The sequence below is a fragment of the Podarcis liolepis genome (assembly GCF_965112155.1).
Source record: "Podarcis liolepis genome assembly, chromosome: 8".
NCBI classification, from domain to species: Eukaryota; Metazoa; Chordata; class Lepidosauria; order Squamata; family Lacertidae; genus Podarcis; species Podarcis liolepis.
The window spans coordinates 5,086,973-5,112,723 of NC_139560.1; the positions used below are offsets into that span (position 1 = coordinate 5,086,973).

The window sequence follows — 25,751 nt, forward strand, 5'->3', positions numbered from 1 at the left end:
ACAAAGACAACATGCACACAAATAATCAACAAAACACAAACATACAAAGAAAAATACAGAAATTCTCAATCACAACAAGCAAAAAGAGCACACAAAATTCTTGTTTCCGTAGTTTTTTCATAACATATTTCTTTGTTTTGGGACTTCCTTCAGCCTGACCGCGAATCATACGAAGTCAATAAATACGGTCGCACGTTTCATCCTTTATATTGTCATTATATCCATTGTTGATCTCTATTTTCCTTATACAATAACCTTAGTCTATCACAATACTTCTCTAAACCCCCTTAGCGTTATTTGCCCATCACTGATGTTTTCCAGATAGTTTGCATATTTTCCCCAGTCCCTGATAAACACTTGATCTTTTATATATCTGATCTTTCCCGTTAATTTATCTAGCTCTGCATATTCTGTTAATTTGCTTCTCCACTCCTCTACTGTTGGGGTTTCTTCCTGTTTCCATCTTTGAGCTATTAAGATTCTAGCTGCCGTAGTCGCGTAGTATATCATTTTGCAATCCTCCTTCCTTATTTCTCGTTGTAGTATTCCTAGTAGGAAAGTTTCTGGTTTTTTCTTAAACGTGTACTTTAATATTTTTTTCAGTTCTGTATATATCTTTTCCCAGAACTGTTTTATCTTCCCGCACTCCCACCACATGTGGTAGAACGTGCCCTCTGCGTCTTTACATCTCCAACACTTTTTGCTAACCTTATACATTTTTGAGAGTTTTACAGGTGTCAAATGCCACCTATAAAACATTTTCATAACGTTTTCTTTTATCGCCGTACACGCTGTGAAATTCAATCCATCTTTCCATAGTCTTTCCCAGTCCTCGTATTGTATACTGTGGCCTACGTCTTTTGCCCAACAAATCATCACTGATTTCACCTCCTCGTTTCCCAAATTCCAGTCTAACAGCATCCTATATGCTTTAGATATATTTTTCACCTTACTGTTTATTATTTCCGTCTGGAATTTTGAGTCATTGTCTACATACCCTCTTTCTTTGATGTCTCTGCTAAACATCTGGTTAATCTGTTGGGGACTAAACCAATCGTATACGTATTCTCTAATCGTCTCGTAGGGTTTAATTCTCCATTTCCCATCCACTTTAGTTACTAGTTGGTTGTATGTTACCCGGTTACCTCCCATATTGGTGGTTTTCCTATTTATTATTTCGAGTGGTGCTAACCAATGGGGTGTTTTCGGTTCTAGTATGTTTTTATATCTCTCCCACACTTCTATTATCGGTCCTCTAAAAATATGATTTCTGAATCCCCTGTGTTTTCTCGTTTCACTTTTCCACATGTAGGCATGCCAGCCAAGGTGGTTATCGAAACCCTCCAGATCAAGTAGTTCCGTATTCTCTAAATTGACCCAGTCTTTTAGCCAACTTAGACATGTCGCCTCATAGTATAGCATAAGATCTGGCAGCGCGAACCCCCCCCTTTCTTTTACATCTGTAAGCAATTTGAATTGGATTCTGGGCTTTTTGCCCTGCCATATGAACCTCGAAACTACTCTCTGCCATTCTTTTATAGTCTTACTTCCTTTTATTATAGGTATGGACTGAAACAGAAACATCAGTCTTGGTAAAACATTCATCTTTATCATGTTTATTCTTCCCCATAAAGATAGTTTTAGACGTCCCCATTTCTCTAAGTCTTTCCTTATTTCCCTCCATACCGGCTCGTAGTTATTTTTATAAAGATCCATATTTTTAGATGTTATCCAGATGCCAAGATATTTAACTTTCTTTGCCTTCCCTATCTGCCATTGCTGTTGGATTAATTCTGTTGTCTTTGGGTCCACATTTTTATATATCATCTTTGTTTTCGTCTTATTTAGTTTAAATCCAGCCACCTTTCCGAATGCTTCTATCTCTCTCATTATCTCTCCTATTGATGTTAATGGCTCTTCCGTCATCACTACTAAGTCATCCGCGAAGGCCTTGGTTTTATAAACGTTCTGACCTAGAGTCACCCCTTTTATATTACCATTTTTCCTTATAGAGTTTAGGAGGGTTTCTAACACTGTTATAAATAGTAACGGAGAGAGAGGGCATCCTTGCCTTGTTCCCTTCCTTATCTCAATCTCTTCCGTTATTGTTCCATTTACAATCAACTTGGCCTTCTGTTCCGTGTATATTGCTTTCACCCCATTGTAAAAGTCACTACCTACACCCATGTACTCCAGGTTTCTCAACATAAAGTTCCATACCACATTGTCAAACGCCTTTTCGGCGTCAATGAACATCATTGTAACTTGTTTGTTAAACCTAATAGACAGGAATTCCAACATGTCCACAATGTGTCTTATGTTGTCTCTCATCTGCCGGCCTGGCAGAAATCCCGCCTGATCCTTATGAATAACATCTGCCAGTACATCTTTTAATCTTCTGGCCAGGATTCCTGCGTATATCTTATAGTCTACATTCAACAATGAGATTGGTCTAAAATTTCTGACTTGGGTTAGGTCCGAATCTTGTTTGGGTAGGAATGTGATAAATGCCTCTTTCCAGGTTTCCGGGATTTCCCCTTTCTTTAATATTATATTCATTGTCTTTTTCAGGGGTTCCACTAGGACTGATTTCATTTCCTTATAATAGCCTGCCGTGAACCCGTCTGGGCCTGGGGCTTTTCCCCTCTTCAAATTTTTAATTATCTCCTCTATTTCCTTGTTTTCAATAGGTGTATTCAGTCTTTGTTTTCCCTCCAGTGGAATTTTTTGTCCCCCTTTATCTCTCAGGTATCTTTCTATCTTCCTTTGTCCTATCTTTTCTTGGTCATTATATAAGTTGCCATAGAAACTCATAAACTCACTCCTTATTCCTTTAGGGTCTGTTCTTTCTTCCCCTTCTACTATTATTTTATTAACTATCCCTTGTTCTTTCCTTTTTTTAATTTGCCAGGCAAGCCATTTGCCTGGTTTATTAGCATGTTCAAAATTCCTTTGTTTAAGTCTTTTTATATTCCATTCCACCTCCCTATTTATTATTGTGGCAAACTGGGTTTGAAGAATTTTTATTCTTTCCTTTGTTTCTGTACAGTTAGGTTTCTGAACTAGTTTTCGTTCGTTTATCATTATTTGTCTTAGAATTTCCTCTTTATTTCTTTCTCTGTTCCTGTTTTTTATTGCACTCTGTTGAATGAAAAATCCTCTTATGACCGCCTTGCTAGCATCCCAGACTGTACTTTCTTTCGTTCCTTTGCCCCAGTTATCCTTGAAGTATTCCGTCAATTTTTTCTTTGCCATTTCCACCACCTTTTGATCATCCAACAGGTAATCTTTTAATCGCCATCTGTAAGATCTTTTCTCATAGCTGTCCAATTCCATCTCTAGTGGGTTATGATCTGAGATTACTTTTGGCTTTATTTCTATATTTTTAATTCTTGGGCATATTTCTTTAGAAATCCAGATCTGATCTATTCGAGAGAAGGATTGGTTGGGTTCTGAATAGAAGGTGAATTGCTTTTCTAACGGGTATCTCAAGCGCCAGATATCTACTAATCCGCAGTTTTCCACCATAGAGAAAAAAGATTTTGGCAACTTCCCTTCTTTGTTTGCTCTATCTCTAAGTCTGTCCATTTCAAGTGAGACGACTGCATTCATATCCCCCATTAGAATTATTTTTTGGTCAGCATATTCCATTAATTTTTCTTCTAGTTTCTTAAAGAATTCAGTTTTGCTGCCATTCGGAGCATATATCCCCACTAACAATATTTTTTCTCCCTGCCAGTTGATGTTTACCGCTATCATCCTCCCCTCCTCATCTTTAAACATTATTTTTGCTTCTATCTTATTACTGATATACAATACCACACCTCTTTTTTTTACCCTATCCAGGGCTTCATACTCATTTCCCAACCGTTTGTTGATTAGCACTTTTCTGTGCTTTCTGGCCACATGTGTCTCCTGGAGACAGATAACATCCAGGTTTTTCCTCTTTAGACATTGTTCGATTTTATTTCTCTTTCTTTTATCATTCATCCCATTAACATTCCAACTCCTGATTTTTAACCCCATAGCCCGTATATTAACCTTTTGTTATTTTTGAAATTTTCTATCCGTTATATATTTTCTGGATCCTCTGTTTCCTCTTCTTTCTCCTCTTCCTCCTCCGACTCATCCTCCCCCCCTCCCCCTCCTCCAACACTTTTAATTCTTCTGGTAATTCTTCTGGAGAGGCTCCCTCCACTCTTCCTACCTCTTGAGCTTCCGCTTTAAGTTCCTTGTATTTCCTAAGGAATTTCCCGGTTTCTTCAGAGTTTATCAACTTGTGTTTTTTACCTCTATATGTAAATGTTATCCCTTCCGGGAATTCCCACCTAAACTCCACCCTATTCTTCCTCAGTGTTTGCACCAAAGGTTTATAAGCATCTCTCTTTTTAAGCAATCTTATTGGGACGTCTTTAAAAATAATTATATAATTTCCGTCTATGTTCAATCTTTTTTCTCTATTCCTTTGGAGGATCCTGTCTCTCACTGCTTTGTTATCAAATGTAATCAGACAATCACCCGGAAATTTCTTTGCTTTTGTTGTGCTAACACGCATTCTAAATGTGTTTAGTATACTATTGGCCATTTCTTCTACAGGCAAACCCATCCATTCTGCTAACTCCTTCGTTAGCTTTTCTTTTATATTCTCATTCTGTGTCTCTGGAATTGCTCTCAGCCTAAGATTTACCTCCCTTTGCCTCAATTCGTTCATTGCTATAATATCTTTTATCTCTTCCTGTGTCTTACATATTTCCGTCACATCTGCTCTGATCTTCTCCTTCTCTCTTCTAACCTCTCTTATCTCTACCTTTGTCTTTTTCAGACCTTCTTCTGTAAGCTGCGTTCTCCTAGCTATTTCTTTTATTTGCCCCTTAATTTCATTCACAGTTTCCTCCATTTTTCTATCTAATTTCCCAATTCTATTGTCCACCGATTCTAACTTATGTTCAACATTTACTTGACTTTGTTTAATCTCTGCAAACATCCTCAGAATGTCTGTCTTAAAGTCCGTTTCCTGTTTAGAGCCTCTCCTCTCTACAGGTGTACCCCCATTCGTTCCCTTCCTTCCTGTGTAAGACATCTTGTATTTTATGTAATCCTTTTCCCCACCGTCCCTTTCCGCCCGCGTTTATCGTTCTTAGTCTCTCCCACAGTTTCCTTACGTTCGCTTCTTTCCCTTGTTATAATTTATCTCTCACCCCGTAATTATCTTTTCAAAGACCGAATCTGTAGTCTTTGAATCTATGGGCAATAAGTTATAAACAATAAACTATGAACTCTTATATAACACTCCAAAACAATGAAATTAAATTAAATCTTAGCAAATTATCGTAGCGAGTTCTCACAGTTCTGGTCGTGGTCTTATTTATCAAACAAAGTCTGTTTATAATTCAAAAATAAATCTTTAGGGTGTCTGATATTCCCAGCGGCAGGCTGCAATTTCCAGAGACCGATGCTTCTCCTCTAGTTCGCCTGTCGCTTAGTCCATAAATTGCGGGAACTTCGGGGAGTTTAACAAAGAAGGAGGGGGGTTGGGTAGGTAGGAACGGGAACACAACGGGTATCTAATGGGAGGGGGAGGGGGAGAGCCAGGAGGAGGAAGGATAGAAGGTCTAAACGCCACTCACATGCTCCATTTTGCCCTCAGAAGCTCTCCCAATTAGCCCCCGCTTCCACCCCAAATCTGCATCCACTCTTACCAAATCTTTAAATTGTCCTCAGAGTTCGCATTTCTAACTCCTGTCCCCATATGCAGTTCCTGATAAAGTGTATAGTTCTCTATAGAACGCTGACACGTAATATCGTAATTTCGCTTTTCTCCGCACGAACGCTGCGCTCCTATTTCAAATGGCGGCGAGGCTTCTCTTCCGAAGTTGCCCGTAACCTTCCCAGCCTCCTACTCGCCAGTAGAATCAAAAATCGCCAAAAATCAGGGACCTCCACTCTCCCTCTCGCCTGGACCCTTCCGGTTTCTTTCCTTTCCCCTCTGAAATTCTTTTCTTCCCCTTCTCCCTTTGTAACAGCGTTACTTTCATGAGGGGGGGAAAGCCGAAAAAGAGACTATGTTTCCGCCCGGGCAAGTCACTCACTTTCTTTTTGTACTGTGTTCCTGCCGTGTCTTAGTTGATTTCGGCCACCCGCTGAACTCCATTCATCTCTCTTTGCTACTCCGAAACTTCTTTGTTTCCCCTCTTGGCCACAAAGTTGCAAATATCGGAGTCTCCTTTTTTTTTTGAAAACAAGCCGCTCTTCCTGCAAGCGCAGGGCTTTGCTATCTGAAGGTAAGAAAATGGCTCCCCGGACCCGCTGGATCTTTCCGCTACTCTCGTCGCCTCTCTCGGGGTTACCTGGTAGCCGGTTTGATCCTTTCTCCGGTCGTGCTGGGAACTAGACTCTTTGAACACCCTTCCAAAGAGTTTGAGGAGTCTCCGCGCCCTGGAGTCGCCCCAATCCTTCAGAATAGCTCGGGCTTCACCACGCGGTGCAAGCCCTTGCTTGCGCTGGGATCGCGGCTCGCCGGAAGTCCCACAGCTTGCTGTTTCTAATGATGTTTCTGAACATGGTTTTCACTGTGAGTGTTGGGTTTACATATGCAATCACAAAATCAGAAGTGCAGGGTCCCTTCATGACAGTTGCAGTCATACCCCCTCACAGTCACACCCCTTCTAAGATTATAAAACCTTCTAAGATTATAATTGTAGAACAATAGCAATTAGGGATATAGGGTAACAATCAATGAAGATCTTCCTGTGTTTTGTTCCAGCTAGGGTCAGCAACCTTTTTCAGCCATGGGCCGGTCCACCATCCCTCAGACCATGTGGTGGGCTGGATTATATGTATATATATATTTTTGGGGGGGAATGAATGAATTCCTATGCCCCTCAAATAACCCAGAGATGAACGCAAGAAGGGCTTTTACTCTTGCCAGAAGCTTGGTCTTGCCCTCACCGGTTCTGGAAGGCTCCTATGGAAGAGTCCTGTACGCACAGAGACTTTGCACCTGCCCATTAGGGGAAATAGGAAGCCCCAAACATATATTTTTTAGATGTCCTTTTTATGTTGAGATTCGTAGAGACGCCATTGATCCTTCGCTGAAGAGGCTTGCCGATCTTTCAGACAAGTCTAAACTTAATTCTCTCCTCTTAGGCAAAGATCTCAAGATGACCTGGCCGGTAGCCAGATTCTGCACCCAGATTTGTAGGCACAGATCATCCTCTAGAATAAAATGCCTTACTAGGGAAATGCTGAAGTCGCCCTTTGCAGCGCCTCAGGGTCAATTTTTTTATGGTAGCCCAAATCTCAGTTGTACGGGGGTATGTATAGATCTTAATTTTAACTCATGATCTATTGCTGCAATATGCTCCGATTGTATATTTTATCTTTATGAACACTGTTTTTATTGTGTTATGATATGTGAGCTGGTCTTTGACTGTAATAAATTATTATCTATCTAACCCAGAGATGCATTTTAAATTAAAGGACACATTCTACTCATGTAAAAACATGCTGATTCCTGGACTGTCCTCGGGCCGGATTTAGAAGGCGATTGGGCTGGATCCGGTCCCTGGGCCTTAGTTTGCCTACCCCTGATCTACAGTGTTCCAATATAATTTTTCCGAGTGACCGAGTTTCACCAGGCTAAACATACGCGACACCTTCAACCATTCCTCATAAGGCAATACTTCCATATTTTTCATCACCTTGGTCGCCCTGTTCTGTGCACTTTCCAGCTTGTCAATATCCCTTTTTTAAAGAGACAGTGGTGCCCAGAACTGGACAATAGAACTGCAGGTGAGGTCTGGCCGAGGCAGAATTGATCTTGCCACATTTGAATTCCAGTTCTGCAAAATGCTTACTGTTTTGCAGATCAGCAAGAGCTGCAGATCAGATGGAGTGTCTCCTGCACACCCCCTGACCCCTGCTTAGAGCCACCCATTATAGACATTTAATGGGGGAACAGCAAGAGATCACAAAATCTGAATTGGGAAAGGACAGCCTGCGCAATACAAACCCTATGGGCCTGATGGAATTCACCCCCACCAACCCTCCCTCCCCAAGCAGTAAAAGGATTAGCAGAAAAGAGAGGGAGGGAGAGGGCCCTGAAATTGCTGGTAATTATTTCTAAGAGCACGCAAAGGGCGGGAGAGGTCTTACCAGCTTGGAAAGGGACAACGTTCAAGCTCATTCCATTTCAAAAGCAGGGCGGAAATGTCACCATCTCTGGGAAACAGAAAAACTCCGTGCAAAGTTTAGATGCACGTTCAGCTACACGGAAAGCTGCCAGACCAATAAAGGAAGTTATCATTGAGAGGATGAGGGACACACACATCCTTTTGCAGCTGTTTCTGATGTTTGCAGTAATTTAAGGCTTTTAAAGAGTGATTTCGATAGATGTTTCAGGCTGTTTTGAGATTGCCCTGGGACTTTTTGGGGAAGGGTGGGCGATAAATCTGTTACCCTACAAGGTACCCCAGGGACGCGGGTGGTGCTATGGTCTAAACCACAGAACCTAGGGCTTGCCGATCAGAAGGTCGGCAGTTCGAATCCCGGGGTGAGCTCCCATTGCTCAGTCCCTGCTCCTGCCCACCCAGCAGTTCGAAAGCACGTCAAAGTGCAAGTAGATAAATAGGTAGCGCATAGTCAATCATTTTTGGAGTCCACTCTGATCTAGAAGGGACTTTGTCGCTTTTCCAGTTTGTCGCAATGAGTATTCCTGCTATAACCGTAGCATAAAGAAAACGTTCCTTAGCTTTTTAAGGGATATCCGAGTCTGTGATTCCCAGGAGGAAAGCTTCTGGTTCTTTGCTGAAAGATATTTTAAACATTTTTTTCAATTCAGAATGAATATTCTCCCAGAACACCTTGATTTATTTACATTGCAACCACGTGTGGTATAAATTACCTGGTTTTTCTTTACACCTCCAACAATTGCTTGGTACACTTTTATACATCTTGAAGAGCTTCCAAGGGGTTATGTACCATCAATGTTGCATTTTAAGGAAGTTCTCGAAGAAGCAGCTTAGTCATGCTGGCCACATGACCCAGAAGCTGTCTGTGGACAAAAGCTGGCTCCCTTGGCCTATAGAGCAAGATGAATGTGGAAGCCCAGAGTTGTCCGCGACTGGACCTAACGGTCAGGGGTACCTATGTTGTTGTTGTTTAGTCGTGTCCAACTCTTCGTAACCCCATGGACCAGAGCACGCCAGGCACTCCTGTCTTCCACTGCCTCCTGCAGTTTGGCCAAACTCATGCTGGTAGCTTCGAGAACATTGTCCCACCATCTCGTCCTCTGTCGTCCGCTTCTCCTTGTGCCCTCCATCTTTCCCAACATCAGGGTCTTTTCCAAGGAGTCTTCTCTTCTGCTGAGGTGGCCAAAGTATTGGAGCCTCAGGTTTAGAATCTGTCCTTGCAATGAGCACTCAGGGCTGATTTCCTTCAGAATGGATAGGTTTGATCTTCTTGCAGTCCTTGGGACTCTCAAGAGTCTCCTCCAGCACCATAATTCAAAAGCATCAATTCTTCAGCGATCAGCCTTCTTTATGGTCCAGCTCTCACTTCCATACATCACTACTGGGAAAACCATAGCTTTATCTATACCAGTGTTTCCCAACCACTGTTCCGCGGCACACTAGTGTGCCGCGAGATGTTGCCTGGTGTGCCGCGGGAAAAATTAAAAAATTAAAAAGATTTTTTTTTTAAGTCAAATTTTCGATTGGGGCGCCGTCACTAGATGACCCCTGGGGTTCCCTCCCTCCCTCCCGCTCTGCGCCTCCCTTGCTCGCCCACCCGTCCCTCCATCCCTGCACCCGGACTCTCCCCCTCCGTCCCCGGCGCGGGGGCTGCCGGGATCCGTAGTCCCCTCGCCCTTGGGCTCCGCGCCCGCGCGGGGTGCACGAACTACGTTTCCCAGCGTGGCCTGGCGGGCCGGGCGTTTTGTTTGAAGCGCTCTTCTCCCGGCCATGGAATGAGCGCAGCGGCGGCGGGCAGGGGCTCTTCCGCGCAGACCCCGCGCAGCCTGCCTGCGCCCCCGTGGAGATCGGGCGGCAGGATGGAGCCCGGGGATCCCCGCGGAGGCGGAGCGGCGGAGGCGGAGGCTGCCCCCCAGGTAGGGCTGCGTCGGGGGGGGGGTTATTTTTGCAATGCTGCATCCGCGCCGGAGGGGACACATCGGACCGCGGGGAGACCCCTTGGCGGGCGTGCAAGGCAATGCATGCGTGCAGGCGTTGCATGGAGTGCAGTGCAATGCAATGGAAACGCGGCGCCCTGCATGCATGCATGCAACTTCCACCGGCGCTCCGGACTTGGCAGGTGAGGGGGGTCCCCAGTGGGCGGCAGAGAGAGCCGGGAGGGCGAAGGGGAGCCGGGGGGGAGCAGCGCTGCTCCCCGAGCCGAGCCCGGGGGGAAACTTCGGCGTCGTTGCGAAGTTTCGGCGGGTGTTGGAAGCGGAGGCTGGCGGGGGCCCCTCACCTGCAAAACCTGGTCGCCTCTCATATATTTCGTGCATTGCATTCATTGCCCGCTTTCTCCTCCAAGGAGCTCCCGGGGGCGTGCGTGGTTCTCCCCGTGTTATCCTCGCAACAACAGCCCTGCGAGGTGGGTCAGGCGAGTGGCCCAAGGGAGCACCCAGGGATTGTCCTGGCCAGGTGGGGTGATTTGAACCCTGCTCTCTGCCCGGTCTTCGTCCTCATTTAGCCCCCACATGTGCATGACTGTGCATGACTGAGGTTTCCCCCCCTCGTCTTGGCTATGGTGTGAGTCTGTGCTGTTAATTAATGGGGTTCTGCCTTCGGAGAAGATGAGCCAGCCCTCAAGGAGGTGATTATGTAATTTGCTAGCAATTCATGTCCCTCCCGGCGTGACGCTGCGCGCTGACGTCACGGGGCTGTAATGGTGGTGTGCCTCGAGATTTTTTTCATGAAACAAGTGTGCCTTTGCCCAAAAAACGTTGGGAAACACTGATCTATACGGACCTTTACAAGGCACTGCACTTTGAGGACTCTGCAAAGTCAGGATCCAGTGTTGCTGCGGTGTCCAAGCTCTACACCCTTCCACCATCACTCTTAGGATTAAGACATGAATGAGAAAGGAAGATGAAACACAGAACTCATACAGACATCCTTTTGCATCATGCTTTCAAGGAACATGTTCATGCTTGAAAGCAGTGTTTTCCAAACTCGGGACTCCATCTGCTTTTTTAAGACTACAGTTCTCATCCTCCCCAACCATTGGTCTTGCTAGCTAGGGATGATGGGAGTTTCAAAAACAGCTGGTGACCCAAGTTTGGGAAATGCTTCTTTAAAGCGTTGTGCCTGAGAGGCTTTTCTTCTTTTTTGTTCCAGCGCTTTCCCTGGGAATACCTGGGTTTTACCACTGAATCGGAGCAAACAGCTGTCTGCCAAAAAACCAATTGGCATTTGGTTTGATCCAGCAGTAAAACACCGGTTTTCCTGGGGAACGTGCCAGGACAAAAAACTAAAACAAACCTATACTTAGACACAGAGCTTTAAAGGCCAGACATCGAAATGCAGCAAAAAAAGGAGGTCTGGCCTGAATGAGACCTCAGGCAAATGAAATGGGTGCTTAAGGAAGGATGTTGAAACTTTAGACCTTTGGCCATTTTTGAACTCCAGCTCCCATGAGACCCAACTGAGATTATGGGAGTTGGAGTCTGTGGCGTTTGCCCTCCTATGTGTGTGACATCATACTGGGTTCATAGGGAAAGGGTTAACTAATTGTAAAATGACTAACCAATGGGAACTTAGGGGGCTGAGTTAACTAATAATAATAATAATTTTTATTTATACCCCGCCCTCCCCAGCCAAGGCTGGGCTCAGGGCGGCTAACAAGCAATAATAAAAACAAGTTGAATGAATACAACTTAAAACCAAGATTAAAATACAACATTAAAATATTGAAACATTAAAATATTAAAATGCTGCCTCATCACAGGAGGAGAAAGGAAAAAGAAAAAAGAAAGAGGGGGAGGGAATCAAATTGGCTTCAAGCCAAAGGCCAGGCGAAACAACTCTGTCTTACAGGACCTGCGGAAAGAAATCAGATCCTGCCGGGCCCTGGTCTCATGAGGCAGAGCGTTCCACCAGGCCGGGGCCAGTGTTGAAAAGGCCCTGGCTCTGGCTGAGGCTAATCTAACTTCCTTAGGGCCCGGGACCACTAGGGTGTTGCTATTTATGGACCTTAAGGTCCTCCGTGGGGCATACCAGGAGAGGCGGTCCCGTAGGTACGAGGGTCCTAGGCCGTGAAGGGCTTTAAAGGTCAAAACCAGCACCTTAAATCTGACCCTGTACTCCACCGTGTGTATAAGGTTTAAGCACAGAGGGGGGGTTTTAAGAGGAAAGAGTTAGAGTTAGGGTGGTTGAGAAGACAGTCTGGAGCTAGAAGAGACAGATAAGATAGGTCTGTGGGTTGGGCTAGTCTGGTGTGAGAGAGGGAGAGAATTTGTTAAGAGGAATCAGTCAAACAGTTGAGATACAGTCATACCTTGGGTTGAAGTAGCTTCGGGATGAAAATTTTGGGGTTGCGCTCTGTGACCCGCGCATGCGCAGATGCTCAAAATGACGTCACTCGCATGTGCGGAAGTGGCAAATCGCGACCCGCGGACACGGGTTGTGTTCGCTTCAGGATGCGAACAGGGCTCTGGAACGGATCCTGTTCGCATCCAGAGGTACCGCTGTAATCAGTCAGAAGGTATTAGGAAGGTATAGGCTGGTAAAGAAACTAAAGTTAAGATACTGACAGGAATATTATCTGAGAAACCATAAACTTGTTAATGCTTGTAAAATAAACTTGTTTCTTTGGTTCACTTTTAACAACGGACTGGACTCAGTGTTTTACCAGAGAGTAACTGGTTGGTGGCAGCGGGGAAGCGAGCACAGTGTTGGCACAGAGATCAATAGACCGTTAAACATATGGGGGCCCTGTGTGATCGCCAAAGATTCCAATAAAGGGGGGAAGTCCATCAAATCCTCCCTTGCTTAGGAAGCCAAGGCTATTGGTCCTTATTCCTTGCTGAATATTCAGCATGGCCCCTGTGCAAACTTGGTTGCCCAGCTCGGCAGTGGATCCTAGGACAAAGTGAACTTTCCCCTTCCATTCCTGTGAAATCGAAGGCTCAAAGCACCAAGGGAGAAGGCAAGCAAGCTCAGGACCAATTTCCCACCCTGTATTTTATTTTAGTTTATTGTCTGGATGCCGCACGGTGGGAAATTATCCCCTTCGCTTAAAACCAACAACATGGTTTAAGCATCATTCTGGGTGTAATTTGAGACACGGGGATGTAGTTTGCTTTCTATTCCCAAGGCTGTACGGCAGGTGGGTTCTCTCGCTTGTGTTTCCACTGTGTTTATTTTGGCAATAAATGCCCCTCGGCTGTAAAATGAAGGATACTTTAATCTGTCTTTTCATATATAAACAGAAGGGGAAATCTAGAGGACAAATTGAGGTGGCTGTAAAACTCAGCTCCCCCTGCTTATAGCTGTTTGTTCTCTGCGAGGGCCAAGGAAACCACTCTCTGATAGACTAATCTATTAATCTCACTTATTCAAATGGAATCTGTGGGTCTTTATCAGAGTTCAAGCAGAGCAATGCCTTTTGAAAAGGGTTTCTTTTGTTTGTTTCTGGTGGTAGTGATGTACAGAGTCTGCATACACTTCCTGACAAAATAAGCTGTATGTCTGTTGATGTTTCGAGCAGGAAATAATGTTGCTGTGATTTAGCTAATAATGTTGCTGAAATAATGTTGCTGTGATTTAGCAGGAAATAATGTTGCTGTGATTTCAAATATATAAAAGAATGTCACATAGAGGAGGGAGAAAGGTTGTTTTCTGCTGCTCCAGAGAAGCGGACACGGAGCAATGGATCCAAACTACAAGAAAGAAGATTCCACCTAAACATTAGGAAGAACGTCCTGACAGTAAGAGCTGTTCGACAGTGGAATTTGCTGCCAAGGAGTGTGGTGGAGTCTCCTACTTTGGAGGTCTTTAAGCAGAGGCTTGACAACCATATGTCAGGAGTGCTCTGATGGTGTTTCCTGCTTCGCAGGGGGTTGGACTCAATGGCCCTTGTGGTCTCTTCCAACTCTATGATTCTATGATTCTAGAAAGTCATTGATTGATGAAGGGATAGATTCAGGGCTTTTTTTCCAGCTGGAACTTTCCAGAATTCAGTCCCGTCCCCTCTCAGGTGGGCACCATTGTCATTATAAGAGAACAAGGGAGGTGTTCATGGTAAGTTCCAGCACCTCCTTTTCTAAAAAAAATAACACTGGATGGATTGGTTGTTATTTATGGTCAACTTTCCATTAAAAAATGTGGCCAGGTCAAAGTGCAATAAAGGTAACGAAGAACAGATATATCTCTGGCACTTTGGCCTATCAATGACTTAAATGTTTTATTTCTCCAGTATTTTGCTTCAGTTGGGTTGCCATTGCTATTTATTAAATTTGTTAGTCATTTTATCTTGCCCTAGGCAACCTCAACAAACAACAAAAACGCTCTCACAGATACATTAAAACCAAAGAGGGATGATCATAGGGTTGTATTTCAAGAGCTAATTGCAAACCCACTTTAATGTTACCTCTTTAGGCCTAGACTTCCCTCTTAACCTGAGAATTTCTCAAGCAAGTGTAAAACTTGAAGCTTTCTTATTTATTTTCTCCCCTTTTTGGTAAACAAGTTACACTGAGTCTGCTTTCCCAAGAGCTGCTATGCCAGGGAATGTATGTGGAGCAGCTATGTTTGGCACACATTATCTGACTTAAGTGGCCTCCAATATATGCTGCCTCCGCTTTCTTTTAACAGTCCTGGATTTACAGAAGCTGTCCTAGTTTCTGATTTGATCCTGGAGTATTCCACTTTTCCTTAGGACATCTCTATTTTCATCGGAGAAGCACTGGAGAGTATGGAATAGGATGTCCCTATTTTCATTGGAGAAATGTGGGAGGGGACATCTCTATTTTCATTGGGCAAACGTTGCCGGGTACGGGAGAACAAGAAGACTGAACCAGAGGGACCATTGTTCCTGATGATGTTGGGGCTGGTGGGAGTTTAACTTAGTGTCAGCTTGGTGTATGTTTGTTTTTCGATGGATGTATGATTTTATTTTTTGTAATTGATGTTGTGTGTTTTTTTATTGTCAGCTGCCCTGTGCTCTGATTTGGAGGAAGGGCAAAGTATAAAAACTCCAAAATTAATTGGAGTGGGTCCGCCACTTACGTGAGGGTTCAGTTCTGGGGCTCCATGTGCAAAGGCAAAATCACACAAGGTCAGTCCCTGGAAATGTTTCCCAACCACCACCAATACCAAGTGGAGGGCTGCTCACTGGGATCTGGGAAGGTCCTCTCCAGGGTCCCTCCTGGGACCTTCCTAGACCCTGCCAAGCGAATAAGTGCCTTCCTTACCAGCCTCTGGAACACTCCCAGAGCCCTCACACCTTCCCAGAGACTGGTAAGGAAGGCACTGCCATGCTTACTGGTTTTGGGGAAGGCAGTGCAAGGGCTCTAGGAAGCTGCCAGAGCCCTCACACTGCCTCCCCAAAGCTATGTAGGTGGGGTGAGTTTTCAAGGATGGCTGCATTTCGTTTCTCACATCCAGAAAGTGCATTTCAATGCGAACTGAATTGATTTCCCCCTCCATTTCTAGTAGTGATTCCGATCAAACTCAGTTGAACTTATATCCGGGTAAGTATGCCTAGGAATGTGGCGTTATCCGTTTCAGCTACATTCTAATTTAATAGCTGCTTTCTGAAATAATTCCACTTTATTTGATATTTGGCAGTTCTTCCCCCTGAAAGCAATCTCTATCTCTCTCTCTTAATATGAATTTTATCGAACTGCTTTTTCAAGATCTACAGTATTAAAAACTATAAAAAAGGATACCAATTAAAATGAGACAAAAACTAAAGAGACAAAAAGAGAGGCGAATTCTCAAATACGCAAACAATAATTGAGTTCCTAAAATATCTTATATCAATGCCAACTAAAGACCATAGAAAGGGAAGATCAGCTTGGGGGAAGGGAGGAAGAGTGAGATGAAGGAAGATACCAATTCAAATTAAATATGAGGCATACACTTCATATGGATGGACTTAGCAGAAAATTACATCCCATGTTGGACTCTCTAACAATCATAGGTCTGCTCTATCCCACTCTGTCCTCTGGTGTTGTGTACATTTTGCTCCTTGTACACATTTTGTGTACCCATTTTGCATACGCACAGCTTCCTCATGGCTGATGTAGAGCCTATGACGGGGTAGCCAACACATACCCTCCAAATACCTTAGAATTACAGCTCCCATCAGCCCTAGGCAGCATGGTCAGTAATCAGGGACAATGGGAATATGGAGAATTTGGGTGAGGCTATTCTAACATAAAGGAGGCTGATCGCTGAAGAATTGATGCTTTTGAATTATGGTGCTGGAGGAGACTCTTGAGAGTCCCATGGACTGCAAGAAGATCAAACCTGTATCCATTCTTAAGGAAATCAGCTCTGAGTGCTCACTGGAAGGACAGATCCTGAAGCTGAGGCTCCAAGACTTTGGCCACCTCATGAGAAGAGGACTCCCTGAAAAGGACCCTGGTGTTGGGAAAGATGGAGGGCACAAGGAGAAGGGGACGACAGAGGACGAGATGGTTGGACAGTGTTCTCGAAGCTACCAGCATGAGTTTGACCAAACTGCAGGAGGCAGTGGAAGATAGGAGTGCCTGGTGTGCTCTGGTCCATGGGGTCATAAAGAGTCAGACATGACTAAACAACTAAACAACAACAACAAATTAATTTTAATATACATTTTAATTAATTGATGCCTGTTTTTATGTATACTGTGTTATTTATATGATGTTAGCTGCTTTGAGCCCAGCTCCGGCCGGGGAGGGCAGGGTACAAATAAATTTATTATTCTTATTATTATTATTGAGCGTTTGTGACCCATTGGCTATTCTCACCTGTTTTAGCCAGCCAGTTGGAGCAGTTCTGAAGATGTGGCCGCTGTCACATACTGATGGCTTCTAGCCCTCATCTGCCCACCTAGCTTGCTATTTTTGACATTGACTGGCAGTAGTTGTCCAGGGGTTTGGGCAGGGCCCTCTCCAGCCCTACCTGAAGATTCAGGGTATGCTGGGCCTGGGGGTAACCCAAGAACCGCAGTCCAGGTCCGGTCCAGAATCCGTAGGTTCTGCTAGGAGTCAGTCTGACAGGGTCAAGGCTAGAAACCAGGCAAGGGCAGGTACAGGATCTCAGGCAGGATCTGGCATACAGCAATGTTACTCCCGCAACCTGGGTCAGGGTGCAACAGCCTTTTATCTCTGTTGGGGTAACGGCCGGTCCTGGTCCCCTGGCAACTCACCTTGCTGTCTTGCCCAAAGGCGAGCACTCCTCCTGCGAGTACCCAGGTCTCTCCTTCTCTCAGATCTTAGTCTTTGCAGCTCAGGAGACGTTGGTGGGTTATTGCCTCAGCCTCCCCTGACCCAACCGGTAGTGGAGCAGCTGTAAATAATGGCCCAGCTGAAGGCAACGAGGTCATCCCCACATCTGGAGCCAGGGCACGCTCAGGCCCCTGACTCGGCCCAGCTGGGGTTTGTTGCAGGGGAACCTGTGCAGACTGGGACTCTTCATGATCAGGCCCCAGACTTGGTTCAGATGATGCCTGAGGCAAAGGATCCGGTGCAGACTGAGACTCCTCTGGTTCTGAGTCCAAGCCCGAGTCCTAGGCCATCACACTGGGGAATGAACATGGGACTTTCTGAAGGCAAGCTATGTTCTCTTCCATGGGGAAACTCTGACTGTCTGGATTTTGCCTGACTACAGCTTATCCTTGACCATGCTATCTTGGAATGACAGAGTTGTAGCTCAACAACATCTGCATGACCACAGTTTCCCCACTCCTTCTTTACTCCAACCAATGGCCATTCTCAGCCGTCTCAAAACTCAATGTCTCTTGCCTTTGCTGCACTGTCAGCATAATTAACTTTGTGAGGCTTCACTCTTGGAGACTCATTCATAAATCAGGTCATAATTAGGTTTAATTTACATTCGGTGCCATTAAGATCTTCATTAAAAAATAAAAGCTTTGGAATTTCACCTCCCACAGCATTTTATTTTATTTTAATATGGAAGAGTAATAAGATATGTCAGTATTATTTTTATTATTAGCTTTCTGCCGTATCCTTCTCCCCACGGGACAGTAAGAAGTTAATTAAAGGGACGTCTCAGGCGGAAAGAATTGGATTCCGAGGAATGTCACCCTACGGTACAGCGAGGGAGATCCTTAATCTATATATCTATACAGACACGCTGTGCAACAAATGCAGATGGAGGGAAGAGCTGTGTTTTGGAGTTTTTTACCAGATTCCACTGCAAGCTGGCAGAACAAGTAGGGAAAGTGTTTGAGGGTGATTCCCTTGCAGCAAATTCCATGTTCCGTTTAAAACATTTATATGCCGCTTTTAATAAGAAGCAATTTGCCAAAAAATATAGGACTTAAAACATGCGAACCATCAACATACAAAATAAGCAGGTAGATGAGCGAAGTCTACTCAGAGTAGACCCACTGAAATGCACAGAAGTGGCAGGTCCATTTAATGTCAACGGCTTTACTCGGAATGCAGCTGAGTTGGCTGCAACCCTTAGTGAGTTGAAATAATTATCATTATCGTCATCAAACCTTTATTTGCACCACATAGAAACATTCAGAATAAATAGGCCAGTGTGATCTGATCGCCATTTCAACAGTACAGTCATTTGCCAAAGGGAAGAAGAGGCGAGCAATCTATTTCATCTCTGTGGGTCTCCAGCAAGGGCAGGATCCTGTAGCATACTTTGGTGACAGCAAATCAAATAGAGGAACTTAGCTACAGTGGTGCCTCGCAAGACGAAAAGAATCCGTTCTGTGATTCTCTTCGTCTAGCGGTTTTTTCGTCTTGCGAAGCAAGCCCATTGAAGGATTAGCGGATTAGTGCTATTAGCGGCTTCTAGCAGCTTATCTGCTGATTGGATCAGCTGATAAGCGGATTAGTGGCTTAGAAAAAGGGGGGGAGGGAAAAAACCAGCAGGAACTCGCAAGACATTGTCGTCTTGCGAAGCAAGCCCATAGGAAATTCGTTTTGCGAAGCACCTCCAAAACGGAAAACTCTTTCGTCTAGCGAGTTTTCCATCTTGCGAGGCATTCGTCTTGCGGGGCACCACTGTACTGTCTTGGTGAGCTCCTGATCTCTCCCCTGTAATAAGAAGCGTATAACCTCTGTCTCTGGTTTCCATGTTGGAATACATAGATGGTCTAGAAATTGTTGGTGGAGATCATCGTACATTTTACATTTAAGGGCCACGTGAGCTAGAGTTTCCACCAGGTGGGCATCGCATGGGCAGATCCTATCTCCTTCTGCCATATCCGCAAACCTACCCCAAAGGAGGTTAGAAGGATTAGAAATAATTATGCGTTGTTGTCTTTAAACATCCCATGGCTAAAAGATTGCACAATGTTGAAGAGGGGAGAAAACATGTATCCCACCTTGAGCTCCATAGTGGCAAAGTGGGATATAAAACAGAGAAACAAATAAGTAGAAGGATGGCAAAAAAAATAAAATTCCCTAGACAGTCATGTCAGGTGGCTGGTTATGTGTGTATACATGTGATCAATTGGACTCCTGTTCAGAACAGTCTGTGCTATAAACACTGAAAACACGGATGAGAAAGGCACCATGTGGCAGCTTAATGATGTCTATTCTGCCAAGGTTTTTTTTGGTTGTTGTTTCAATCTAAAGAGCATCCTTTAGCCCTGGCCCACTGTGTATTTTTCTTCTTTGACTCTTCTTCGGCTGCCGAGCAGTGACAAAAATAGCCTCTTCTCTCTAGTACATATATATATATTTAAATCAGTAATATGTATCTGAAGTACTGCTCTGTGGCTGAAGAGATGTTATCTTCATGGTACAGTAAGTTCTCGTTTATAGGATTGCTGGGTACTGTGCATAAAATTGCAGCGTGTTTTTTTCTTTTAATCACAGGCAGCTGCTCTACCTGTGCTCGCTGCTTTGAAGCTCTCGGGAGCCCTTTCTTGCAAAGTGGCGCACGCTGCATAGATTTGCCACAGAGGTGAAGCTGCCAGTCATGTAACCATAGAATGCACATTAGTTCAGGCTAAAGCAGAGGTCTCAAGGGGCACTTTCTACGATTCCCACCACAGATGAAAAATTGGCTTGCAGGAGAGGGCAGTTTTTGATCTGGGAGAAAGAGTGACCCTTGTTCTTATCAGATTCAAGGATTGCTGCCTTATTGTGTTCTTCTTTTTAATGGGAAAAATAATAATGCAATTCCTTGTAACATCTTGTCTGACCCACAACGGTGATGGTGATGATAATAATAATAAATTTATTATTTATATTCTGCCCACCTGGCTGGGTTTCCCCACCACTCTGAGTGGCTTACAGCATATATAAAACATAGTAAAACATCAAACATTAGCAACTTCACAATACAGGGCTGCCTTCAGATGTCTTCTAGAGGTTTTGTAATTCTTTATCTTCTTGACATCTGACTGGAGGGTGTTTCACAGGGAGGGTGCCACTATCAAGAAGGCCCTCTGCCTAGTTCTCTGTAACTTCTCTTCTCACAGTGAGGGAACCGCCAGAAGACGATGGGGGTGGAACGCTCCTTCAGATGGTTATCATTATTTTTAGTTTCTTACAAGGCATTCTATTGGGGGGAAATGTGCTTTGCTTTGAACTATGGATATTATTTCGTTCTTGGTGCTTTGACTCAATATGAGCAGATACAATTCCTGTTTGTTGGATGTGCTCATAAGCTAACAGGATCCTGGAAGCTGCCCTTGATCAAAGAGGGGGAATGACTGGTTCTCTTTTTACTATGGAACCTGTCATCATTATTTATTTGTTTCTTAATTAATAATTAATTTTTGCACAACCTTTCACTCAAAGATAACCAGGGAGGCTACTTTCATTTGTTAGTTCTCTGTTTGCCGCGACAGTGAAAACACGACACACGCAAACGATTTAAAACCACAGAAAAATGGAAGCACTTGACGATACAAGATAAATAAAAGGCTCGCCCAGCAATAAATTTTAATAGGCACCAAGCCCTCCCTACACCTACTGAGAGATGAGCACCACCATTACTTAACCCAAGGTCTGTGAAGGCAGAAAAATCTGTAGGCAAAAAAACAAAAACAAAAACCTGACTGAGATGTACGGAATCCCAGTGTGTCTCTCCGGGAATAGCATTCCATAGACTGGGGAGGGGGAGACCTCTGAAAAGGCCTCTACCCTTCCCTTGGGTGGGACACACAGAGAAGGGCCTCTGATGCACATCAAAGGATCTAGGATGATTCATATGTAAGCTATACTGTTTTGTCATATGAGAGCATCATTGGTCCTGCTAGCAGATACGGAGTTGGTGAGTCTTCTCCATGCTGCTGAGAGGTTGGCTATTAGCTATAACTGGAGAGGGGGAGAGAAGGACCCTTTGTTGGATGCTAAGAACTGGTTTGAGGTACAGATGACAAAAATGACCAGATATTATTGAAGTCAGATAATAATAATAGTAATAATTTATTATCTATATCCTGCCAATCTGGCTGGGCTTCCCCAGCCACTCTGGGCAGCTTCCAACCAAATATTAAAATACAGCAATGTATCAAACATTAAAAGCTTCCCTAAACACGGCTGCCTTCAGATGTCTTCTAAAAGTCTGGTGGTTGTTCTCTTTGACATCTGGTGGGAGGGCGTTCCACAGGGAGGGTGCCACCACCGAGAAGGCCCTCTGCCTGGTTCCCTGTAACTTGGCTTCTCTCAGCGAGGGAACTGCCAGAAGGCCCTTGACACTGGGCCTCAGTGTCCGGGTAGAACGATGGGGGTGGAGACGCTCCTTCAGGTATACTGGACCGAGACCGTTTAGGGCTTTAAAGGTCAGCACCAACACTTGATGAAGATAGGGGGAGAGATAATAGGTTTGTTGGAAACGGGAACATACTTGCACTGTACTGGAATCTGAAGGTTCCAGATTCCCTTGAACCACATATGGTGTGCAAGGTGAAATTAAGCTATGATGGAACATGAGCAAAGTGACTGCTGGAAAGAAACACAACTGTGATTTTCCAGTGCATTTCAACTTTGAGGTCAATCCCACCTGCAGGGTAGTCCTCGCAACTTGAATCAGGGGCTGTGGAACCTATAGCACTCCCGATATCGTTGTACTCCAACTCCCAGCATGGCCAACGGACAGGGATTAATGGTGCTAGAGGATTGGTATGAGGCTATGGTGGGTATACTTTATGTAACTGTGCCCTGTATCAAGTGTCCTCTAAGGAGAAATGCTTACTTTCTGTGCTTTCATAAGGTGTAAGAGGAACATCACTTTTCACAGTTTAAAGGATTATCAGGAGTAGGGGATTGGCTCCGTATGTTTCCTTTGAGTCCAGTCCCCTTGCCCATCACCTTCCAGTTGTGAAATTTAACAGCTGCAAGCTGGTTGTTGTTATGGTTCAATCTGCACTACAGGAATCGTGAATTCATCATTCTGGTCTATAAGATACGAGAGTGCATTTGTATTTTCCCCAACAGTCTGATCATTCAGAGTGAAATTCCCAGGTGTCAAAAAAGGTTATTTATGTATGCTACTACTGCGCGGCACTGTGGGTTAAACCACAGAGCCTAGGACATGCCGATCAGAAGGTCGGCGGTTCAAATCCCCACGATGGGGTGAGCTCCCGTTGCTCAGTCCCTGCTCATCCCAACCTAGCAGTTCGAAAGCACGTCAAAGTGCAAGTACATAAATAGGTACCGCTCCAGCGGGAAGGTAAACGGTGTTTCCGTGTGCTGCTCTGGTTCGCCAGAAGTGGCTTAGTCATGCTGGCCACATGACTCGGAAGCTGTACGGCGGCTCCCTCAGCCAATATAGCGAGATGAGTGCCCCAACCCCAGAGTTGGTCACGACTGGACCTAATGGTCAGGGGTCTCTTTGCCTTTACCTTTACTACTGCAGCCCGTATTTTGTTAGCCCCAAAATGGAAAATGAGTGAGGTCCCAACCAAGGAAGAATGGCACCTTAAGCTGACAGAATATGCTCTGCTTGCAGACTTAACATATACAATAAGAGAACAAGAAGAACATACGTTTAGAGAAGATTGGAAAATGTCTGTTGAATATATGGGAAATAATAGTGCGCAGCTGAAAATGTTGGCAGCATTAAGATGAATTCAACAGTGTAAATAAGTTTTGATGGATGCAATAATGGACTACTGAATGGTTTAGTTTTTGTAAAATATGCAGGGATTTATGATATGTAAAATGAACCCTGGAAAGAGAAGAAGGGAAATCATTGATATTTTAAGGATGTTAAAATGAGTATTTTAAAATGTAAAACAGAAAATTTAATAAAAATGAGAGAGTGAGAGAGAGTGTGTGCATTTGTAGCTGTGTGCAAATGTTTACCTTCAAAACATGGGTTTTAATTATAGTTTGTAGTTGTTGGTTTCACTAACAAAATGTTCAGGGGGAGAGACCCCAAATTTCAAAGTCAAGCTCCACAGCTCAGGAGCATTAATTGGCATTAATTGGCGCACCCAACATCGATGTGAAAGTAGAGCACTGGCAAAGGTTGACACTTATGTTTCCAGGGATGGCTTTCTAAAGAACTTTTGATTATTATTATTGCTGCTAAGTCATTGACCTCTTTCTTTCTTTCTTTCTTTCTTTCTTTCTTTCTTTCTTTCAGGCACACGACTCAACAAGAGACCAACAAAACCATCACAACATGTACAAATGCCATCCGACAGCTGTCTGAGGTCATCAGAGGTTCTTCAAGGGTAAGTGGCCTTTGAAATGGTTTCTGACAAAGTTGTGGAGGGTGACAGCACAATCCTATGGCTGCAAAACCCAGGAAAAATGGAAACTCCATAAAGGAGCTGGAAGGGGAAAGCAAAGGGGTTGTAGTCAAAATAGATCTTTATTGATCCAGCGCATTTCAGGTCCTTTGAATTTCTTATGCACAGGAAAGGGAGAGGCAGCACAACTATGCGCTAAATCTCTGTTTCTATGAATGTACCCAAAGAAGGACCAATAGGCTCTCTTTGAACTATCCCATTACTTTTTGTTTTGAATCCTATGCATGCCTTACTCAGAAGTAAGTCCTGTTGATTGGGATTTACGCACAAGTTATTGTGCACTAGACTGCACTCATCCATATTTTTGAAGCATATTTCCCCCCATTTTTAAGGAAGGAGGCTTCCCAGTGATTTCCCCTCCCCCACAGGTTCCTTGTTTTAAGTCATGCTCTCCTAATAATGAGCAGTTTCCAAGATTCCAAGCTGGACCATAAAGAAGGCTGATCGCCAAAGAATGGATGCTTTTGAATTATGGTGCTGGAGGAGACTCTTGAGAGTCCCATGGACTGCAATAAGATCAAACTTATCCATTCTGAAGGAAATCAGCCCTGAGTGCTCACTGGAAGGACAGATCCTGAAGCTGAGGCTCCAAGACTTTGGCCACCTCATGAGAAGAGGAGACTCCCTGGGAAAGACCCTGATGTTGGGAAAGATGGAGGGCACAAGGAGACGGGGACAACAGAGGACAAGATGGTTGGACAGTGTTCTCGAAGCTACCAACATGAGTTTGGCCAAACTGCGGGAGGCAGTGGAAGACAGAAGTGCCTGGCGTGCTCTGGTCCAGGGGGTCACAAAGAGTTGGACAAGGCTAAATGACTAAACAACAACAACAAATCTTAAGATGCCAAGGCAGTAACTGCTCAGCCCTAGTAAGGCTATTTAGGGTTCAACTGCTACTGTGCTGTGCCAGTTTGGTAGATGTTTTATGGTACAATTACATCCAGGCCAGATCCATACACTAGATCATGCTTTACATTGTAAGTTGTGTGTGTGTGTAAGATAAATCAATCAACAATGCTTTAAGCAGCCACTCCAGGTTTCTATTCCGGACATGTGTAACAAAGTCTTCTGTGAGCAGACAGCTTTTGGAGGTCTTAAAAAGAGAAGAGCAAAGGCTTTATCAATGGGAAGAGAGCAAGACGATGAATTCCATCCTCCATTCCACCCCTGGAAAAAGGAGCCAGGTCCATGTGGCTCAGATCAGGGGACCCTTGTGGGGAAAAATAATTTAAATATGGAGATGGGGTGTGTGTGGAAAGCATGAAATTTAGGGACTGAGATCATCAGTACCATCGTCTTCATCTGTTTACGCGCCTGCCACTTTTCTACAAAATTGTGCTCAAATGGCCCGCAGTATATCAAATGAGCAATATATAACAATTCAGAATATATTAGAAACAATTATATTCATACATACAAAAAAATCAATCTGTGCAACCTTTGTTAAGCTAACCTAATTTAACAGCACAAACTAAGCAACACGCTATAAAACAATACCAATCTACCAATATAATTAAAGAACGGAAACTAAGCAGAAGAGAACATGATCCCCATGCAAAAACGGAAGAATATCGTTCAAAATATCATTCTGTTCCAGACCATGCATCGGTATAAAATATTTTGGTTGCAAGACTCAATCTTGAGCAACCTCCCGCAACTCATAGCCCTTGTGTGTTCAGCTTATTTCTCATATTCGACTTATTCCAGGGAACCTTCAGAGTTCCTGAATGGATGCCTCTTTGGGGTGGAAAATCTAATTTCAATATTGAGGGTGTTCTGGCTAGTCTGTGCAGATATAGGACATGTCTCTCGAAACTGTGCAGTTGTAACCAGCAGACACCCTA

At 44.1% G+C, this 25,751-nt stretch overlaps 1 protein-coding gene across 1 annotated transcript in view; it reads left to right on the top strand.

The window, feature by feature from the left end:
* The window catches only part of TSNARE1 (t-SNARE domain containing 1), a 401,022-nt gene that overhangs the window by 192,011 nt on the left and 183,260 nt on the right, over positions 1–25,751 (top strand). Inside the window, exon 5 of the mRNA XM_083517030.1 lies at positions 23,739–23,829. Within this exon, the coding sequence (XP_083373156.1) occupies positions 23,739–23,829 (91 nt within the window). The remainder of the gene's footprint in view (positions 1–23,738; positions 23,830–25,751) is intronic.